The sequence below is a fragment of the Raphanus sativus genome, chromosome 6 (assembly GCF_000801105.2).
Source record: "Raphanus sativus cultivar WK10039 chromosome 6, ASM80110v3, whole genome shotgun sequence".
Taxonomy (NCBI): Eukaryota; Viridiplantae; Streptophyta; class Magnoliopsida; order Brassicales; family Brassicaceae; genus Raphanus; species Raphanus sativus.
Genome location: NC_079516.1, coordinates 16,535,809 through 16,543,933, shown reverse-complemented (window position 1 = coordinate 16,543,933; position 8,125 = coordinate 16,535,809). Strand labels below are relative to the sequence as shown.

The 8,125-nt window shown below is 33.9% G+C and overlaps 2 protein-coding genes across 2 annotated transcripts; one reads left to right on the top strand and one right to left on the bottom strand.

Annotated features, from left to right (window-relative positions):
• Positions 1-834: 834 nt before the first annotated feature.
• Positions 835-2,928, top strand: LOC130495602 (uncharacterized). Its single transcript, XM_056987020.1, has 4 exons — positions 835-1,877; positions 1,977-2,076; positions 2,140-2,262; positions 2,416-2,928. The coding sequence occupies exons 1-4, from the start codon at positions 835-837 to the stop codon at positions 2,926-2,928; spliced, it is 1,779 nt and encodes a 592-aa protein (XP_056843000.1).
• Positions 2,929-4,256: 1,328 nt separating this feature from the next.
• On the bottom strand, positions 4,257-7,620 carry LOC130496421 (protein AIG2 B). Its single transcript, XM_056988478.1, has 5 exons — positions 7,422-7,620; positions 5,083-5,155; positions 4,846-4,938; positions 4,671-4,754; positions 4,257-4,552 (listed from the first exon to the last, which is right to left on the bottom strand). The coding sequence occupies exons 1-5, from the start codon at positions 7,544-7,546 to the stop codon at positions 4,421-4,423; spliced, it is 507 nt and encodes a 168-aa protein (XP_056844458.1). The 5' UTR covers positions 7,547-7,620; the 3' UTR covers positions 4,257-4,420.
• Positions 7,621-8,125: the final 505 nt, after the last annotated feature.

The window sequence follows — 8,125 nt, the reverse complement described above, 5'->3', positions numbered from 1 at the left end:
GTTCCTAACCATTGGCGAAGCTACACAGTGGAGTGAGGGTGCACGTGCACACCCAATTTTTTAAAAAAATTAGTGTTAACTGTCATGAATTTATAATTGTGCACCCACTAAAATTGCTTGCATCAAAGCCTTAATGAAAAAAAATAACTTAGCCCATTACAGATTACAATTAACTCCAAAGCCCAATTATATTCTCTACAGTTTTTGTTAAACCCTAACTATTCTAAATTATGTCTACGCTTAATACAAAATTTAATCGCTCAAGCTTCTTCTTCAACGTGCAACTGCAAGTGCAAATCATCAAATCAAATTGAGAGAATTTTCTTCTCTTGTATACCATACAAAACTGGTAACTAATTAACTATTCTTTATATTTGTGCAATTATGTTTTGAATTGTTCAATTGTTCCAGCAATGTCAATGTCTATGATTAGTAATTATTTAAATAGCATCTGAATTTTTTGTTCCAGTCGTACAAGTCCAAGATCATAGATAGAGGCTTTATTCTTGATTACAGTTGATAGTTTGCAAGTTTTACATAGCTTATAATTTTTATAAATAATACTTTTGCTATACTATACGTTTTGATTTATGTTATGTTTTTTGGTTTTTTAGCTTAATCAATGGACGGTACTACAAAAAAGCATCAGTTTCACTGTCTGATAACACTTTACCATCTAATAATACTGATGATTTGCCGTGGGATCCTGCTAAAAGGAAAAATATCAAGGATTATAATGCAAATCAAGTCGATGAGGTAAGACGCAAATACCTTCTTAGAGGTCCGTGTCAACCACTTGGTCATAACTTTGAAAAGAGACTCATAGGTGGTAAAATGAGACGATTTAATTCAGCTTGGTTTGGTCTGTATGGTAATTGGCTAGAGTACAGTGTATCGGAGGAAAAGGCTTATTGTTTGTGTTGCTACTTGTTTAGAGATGATGCGTATCCTGGATTTGTGAGGGGTGGGTTCTCGAATTGGCATAAGCCTGATAGGTTATCTTTCCATGTAGGAGAACTTAACAGTTCTCACAATAATGCTGTCAAGAAGTGTGATGATTTGATGAATCAAGGTCAATCCATAGTACATGCTATGTACAAGAAGACTAATGCGATGAAAAATGAGTATCGTATCAGATTAAATGCTTCTGTTGATGTTTCTAGATACTTATTGCGACAAGGATTAGCTTTTCGAGGTCATAGAGAAGGAGAAGAGTCTTCTAACAAAGGAAACTTTTTAGAACTTCTGAAATACACAGCTGATCACAATGATGTTATAAAAAAAGTTGTTTTGGAGAATGCTCCAGGAAATAACAAGATGGTTTCTTCAGAGATTCAAAAGGATATTGTAAACGCTTTTGCAGAAGAAGTAGTGAAATCTGTTATTGAAGAAATTGACAACGGAGTGTTTGGTCTATTAGTAGATGAATCTGCTGATGTGTCTGACAAAGAACAGATGGCTGTTGTTTTTCGATTTGTTGATAAGAAAGGAGCAGTCAAAGAAAGGTTTGTTGGAGTTGTCCATGTGAAAGAGACTTCTTCTTTATCTTTGAAGCATGCTATTGATGAGTTGTTTGCTAGGTATGGTCTGAGCTTGAAAAAAGTGAGAGGACAAGGTTATGACGGAGCTAGTAATATGAAAGGAGAGTTTAATGGCCTGCGATCATTGATTTCTAAAGAAAACAGCTCTGCATATTATGTTCATTGCTTTGCTCATCAACTTCAGTTGGTTGTAGTGGCTGTTGCGAAAAAGATATTTGAGGTTTCTGATTTCTTTGATATGGTTTCTATGTTATTGAATGTGGTTGGAGCTTCTTGCAAACGAAAAGATAAAGTCCGGGAAAATTATCGAGCCGAGATAAATGCTGGAATTGCTAGTGGTGACATTAACACTGGGAAAGGACGGAATCAAGAAATTTCTTTTCGAAGGCCTGGAACTACAAGGTGGGGTTCTCATTATAAAACGCTGTTGCGTTTGGTTGGGTTGTTTTCTACTATTATTAAAGTTCTTGAGTATATCGAAAAGGATGGCGCAGATGATTCTAAGAGATGCCAGGCATATGGTCTTCTCAAATATGTTCAGACATTTGATTGTGTGTTCTATATGCATCTGATGTTACTTATTTTGGGAATATGTGAGAATCTATCGATGGTTTTGCAAAGGAAAGATCAAGACATTTTGAATGCTATGTCACTAGTAGAATCTACTAAGCGGGAGTTACAGAGAGTAAGAGATGATGGATGGGATTCACTAATGTTGACAGTTTCTTCTTTTTGTGAGAAACATGATACTCAGATGCTCGATATGGAAGAAGGTTTTATCGATTCTCGGAGGCCAAGGAAAAAAACCAACATCACTAATTTGCATCACTATAAGGTTAATTGCTTTAATGCAACTTTGGATTTGCAACTTCAGGAATTCAACGATCGTTTTACTGAGGTAAACACTGAGCTGCTTATTTGTATGGCTTCCTTAAATCCTATTGGTGCTTTTCGGGCATTCGACAAGTCAAAGTTGGTGAAGCTGGCTAAGTTCTATCCAGAGGACTTCAGTTTTATGGACTGTTTATCTCTTGAGCAACAACTTGGTATTTTTATCGACAATGTACGGCATGATCAGCGATTTAAAAATCTGAAGAGTCTTGGAGATCTTTCTCTTCTGATGGTAGATACGCAAAAGCATATTGCACATCCTTTGGTTTATAGGCTTTTGAAGTTGGTTTTGACTTTGCCGGTTGCTACTGCAAGTGTTGAAAGATGCTTCTCTGCAATGAAGATAGTAAAGACAGCTCTAAGAAATCGAATGGGGGATGATCTTTTAAGTGATTATCTCATTTGTTTTATAGAAAAAGAATTGCTTGATGATGTCGCAAACGAAGAAGTGTTGATCCGATTTCAAGCCATGAGTGAAAGAAGAATGCTTTTATAAAATGTTAGATTTTTTATACAATAATGTTGTTTTTAATATTTGGTTTTTAATATTTTAATAATTTATTTAATATTTCTTACTTTATTATTGGTGCACCCTTTGAAAAAAATTTCTGGCTTCGCCAATGGTCCTAACCATCGGAATCCGATCAAACTAGTTACGTATTCGAAATCGGAGAATCTGAGGAAAGATGAAAGCATTTATAAAGGAAGTAAATTTATCAGAGCGGAGAAGATTCGAGAGAGCCGTTGGATGAAGACGAGAGGTCTGCTTCAGCTTTCGGGTAGAGAGACGAACGGTTACAATCGCTGATTGAAATTACTATATTACCCTCAGTGCTAAATATTTCAAATTTGATATTAGCGGTTACAGAACGGCAAATCTATATAAACCATTACGAACGTAATTACTAAAATACCCATGACACGAAATGATGATGATAATTATTTTTTTGGGTCAACAATAATGATCATTATTTAGGATGATGAAACAGCTTAATTTCTCTCTGGCTCTTTGCTTCTTCTAAATATTAGGCGAAATATTTTTCTTTTGAAACTAATCTTAGGCGAAACATGTGTTTATTGTTTATTATTATGTTCAGGTTACACTTGTGTTAGATACTTAATTTTCTTGTTAACGGTCATCAATCTCAGGATTATTATCAACAACTCTGTAACATAATCTGCATATGAACAGAAAATCATCTTGCAGTTTTTGATGGAATGAATAGACGCGACAATAAGCCGCACTCAAACCCTGGAAGCTTTGTTATTTGTCCAAATTTTTTTGCTCAAGTCTTACCAAACGAACAACATCTCTGCACTAACCACTTCCATAATTATTGTATTTTCAAAGTAATTTGACTTTTTAAGGATTAAGACCTGATTGGCATTATTAACACAATGCTTTTCAAAGACATTCTCAAGGATTATATTAATATTTCTTTCCACTTTTTCCTTGTTTTTTGCAAATAAATTAATAAATTAATACGGGTGGGTTACCAATCTAACAAAAGATAGTTTGAAAATTAATATATAAAAACTTAAAGATTAATCTAATAAAGTCAAACATCTTGCCGTATTGTATAGACTGTTTTAATGGTTTGCCAAAATAGTTGGAACGTTGTGTTGACCTATCATAGTCATGATCTCAAAAGTTGCGAAAGGTATTTGATTGGATGATTTTATTTCCAATTTATTCAGACTGCAAGTAAAATACACGCTGGATTACTACTAAAATAATAATGATAAGTTCAAATCTGTTCTAGTACATATTTTTATTTTTGTTTCCTTTTATTTCATCCAAAAAAAAAGATAAAGACACCTGCATACGACTAACTAACTCAATTACACAAACAATACAACATATACTTTTTTCTTTGTTTGTTTTGTTCTCCACTCATAAAACTCTTACTTGCAGTAGAAGATATAGATAACGAGAGTGATTTCAACACACATGTCGATGGGAAACAAAAGAAAAGCACATAGATTCTTCAGGCCACATGAGGATCTTCATGTACAAATTTCTCAAACTCCTCCCTTGATTGCCCATCCGGATTCTTCTTCCATTCCGTAAATTTCTTGGCCGCTTCCATGAATTTCTCCATGTGAAGCCTCTTCCATTCCTAGTACCAAATCAAGTATTTACATAAAGTGTTTGCGCCAAAGGTCCAAAACCATTAAGCAAAGAAAAGACTTAATCATGTATCTAGTATGAGATAAGTTGAGAGAATGAATTAAAACCTCGAAATCCCATTCTCCATACATATCAGGATCATCCTTGTTAGCCCATACATAGGTTTCCACTTTCATCTTCTCAGAAGTGTCCTATTTAAATTGGTGAAATAAGAGCTTCAGTATTTAAGCAATCTCATGTTTATGAGATTAACTGACGATAATATGAAGTAATAACACGCACAGTTAATACAACTTCAACAGTCTTCCTCACGTAGTCATCTCCTTCAATCATATCTAAGTTCTCTAGCTGAGCATCTGTTAATCCAATTAGTATCTGCACCAAACCATCAAACCCTTTTTTAAAAAAACCAACAAAACAATGTTGACAACCCTTCAGATAATAAAACGAATAAAACAAGGCAGAAGAAAAATGGAAGCCTTATAAGAACAAGAGAAACAAGAGAGATGAAACCAAAACCTTTCCGTTGATAAGTCCGTTCTCAGAAGGAGAGATACATGCGTGCAAACGCCCTTTCAGCCTATACACATGACTGCAAAAAAAAAAAAATTCAGTTTTAATCAAGGGAGAATTTGTGAAATGTACAAAAGGGAGAAAAAACTCAAGAATATAGTCATTCTACAGTTACAAACCGTAGATAGGACAATTAGAACACAATCTTGACCAAAATCTCCTTTTAGGCGCGTGCGTTTGATGTTGACGCTCTAAAACTGAATTTGTGATACAATACTACATAACATATAGTATAGTCTAAAGATTGTGACAATTAAGAATATAACAATACATGGAAAAGTGTTTGTCTGTGTATTATCAAACGCTCGAACTATATACTATTCTATATATAACATAGATGTAGAATAGATTATTCCGAACATAAACCCTAAACCCTAAACCGAAATCCTAAATATTAAACCCAAACCTAAACCCTAAACCCAAACCATATAATCTAAACCCTAAACCCAAACCATATAATCTAAACCCTAAACCCAAATCCTAAACCCTAAACCCAAACCTAAACCCTAAACCCAAACCATATACCCTAAACCCAAACATTAAACTATAAACCCTAAAACCAAATTCTGAACCCTAAACCCAAACCAAAACCCTAAACCCAAACCATATACCCAGACCATATACCCTAAACTCAAACCCTAAACCCAAACCCTAATCCTAAACCCTAAACCCTAAACTTAAACCATTATCCATTACATGACTATGTTATACATATTATGGTATGGAAAACTCAACATACCCACAAACTTTGTATATATGAAATTCTCTAAAATTTCTTTAGAGAGAGAGCTAACGAGTGGCGACGGTGTTGGAAAACAAAACAATATAACTGATCAAGTAGTGAGTAAGAAGAATCAGAAGGCAGAGAAGGAGATACAAAGTGCAAAAGAAGAGAAAAAGAAACGTATCATACTATACTGTAATTTAAAATACAGTATAGTATGATAAATTGAGAGAGAGAGAGAGAGAGAGAGAGAGAGAAAAACCCTAAACCCTAAACTCAAACCATATAGTATAGGCAAAGACAGATAAACAAACACAAATTCATATACCCTAAACCCAAATCTAAAAATTCTAAACCCAAATCATATACCCTAAACCTAAACCCTAAACTATAAACCCTAAACCCAAACCCAAACCATATACCCTAAACCTAAACCGTATACCCTAAACCCAAACCCTAATCCTAAACCCTAAACTCTAAACCCTAAACCTAAACTTTTATTCATTATGTGACTATGCTATACATATTGTGGTATGGAATACTCGACACACCCATTAAATTTGTATATATGAAATTCTTTAAAATTTCTTTAGAGAGAGATGATGAGTGGCAACAATGTTAGAAAACAAAACAGTGTAACTGATCAAGTAGTGAGTAAGAAGAACTAAGAGACAGAGAAGAAGATATAAATTACAAAAGAAGAGAAAAATAAATTTATCACACTATACTGTAATTTAAAATAGTATGGAACATATGACGTATGATATGGGGATAGGGATTATGAAGAAAATTATAGCAATTTAACCGATTGGGAGGACCAAAGTTAATATGATAGGTTGAATATGGAATACTCGACACAACCACATTATCTAACCAATTGGGAGGGTCAAAGTTAACATAACAGCTTGAGAATGTCAACATAAATGTAACACGAAGGAAAGCTTCTGTGAGAGTTGCGTGCACGTGGAGGAGGAGTAGTGGAGATGATGTAAGAGGAAGAGGAAAAAGAGGAGGAGGAAGATGATGAGGAGGAGGAGGAGTGGAGATGATGTAATAGTACATTGTGTTGTACTATTCTATATTTATCAAATGGAATAGTACAACACAACATTTACTGTTTATCTTCTCCATTAATTCTTACGCATCCTCTATTTTTAATCCACATATATCGAAGTATCAAAATTGTAAACCCAAACAAATATATGAAGAAACGTGATCAAACATAGTTGTTGGATCAGATAATTACACAACATGCGAATTATCACTTTCCAAAAAATTTGTAAAGCTTATAAATGATCATGAGACAAAAGAAAGAGAATAAAGATCAAACATAAATTCTGGAAAAAAAAAATTTCAAAAAAACAAGATGAACGATAGAAGTGATAGTGAAAATGAAATAGTAGAATAAAGAGTATTTTTTGTCTTTATACATATTATACAAAGAATATCATAGCCAAAAGTTCTTATGGGTATATAATTTTTTTGTTATTTTGCTATGGTCATGGCCTGCAATTTCCCTTTAATCAATCTCCGAGCAAAAAAAAGAGGAAGAAAGACGTACAAGCCGTGGAGCTGAGCGGAGACGGTGACAGGACTGCATTCGAGGATCAAACTGACGACGGATGGTTCTTGGAAACTGCCGTAGACAAAGACATTGTGCGAAGGAGATTGATCGGAACTAGTCATTGCCTTCCTCTCAAACTGGTTGGTTTAGTGAGTTGGTAATGTCTTCCTTTATTTATGCCCACCATCACGTAACGCAACGTATCTTTCTTTCATGGGGTCTTTCTGTATTTAATACAAAATCAACAGGTGTATGGCTGTCTATTTATTGGCTTTAATATTAAATTGCAAAATGTAACATTTATAGTATCTTTGACATTATGTTGTCTATATAATTGGAAGTAGTTTATACCTACCCACGGCTTTATCTTCTGTTTCTTTTTAGTGGCTAGGCATGATACTTTGGATTCTCTGTTTAATAAGTACTAGATTTTGACCCGCGCTTCGAAAGCGCGGGTATTATTTTTCACTTTTATGAAATATATTATTTGTTTGTAATTATTGAATTTATTTATTTTAATAAAATTTTCTTTATAATAATTTCGACACATAGAGTGTCTCTAATAAACTATATATTTCTCTAGTTTTGTTTTATTCGCTCTTCAATCAACATATTTATTTGGCTTGTTGTTAAAATAAATGATTATAGACTTTGATCTCTGCACCTCCGCGGATGTATATTTTAAAAAATATGATGATATT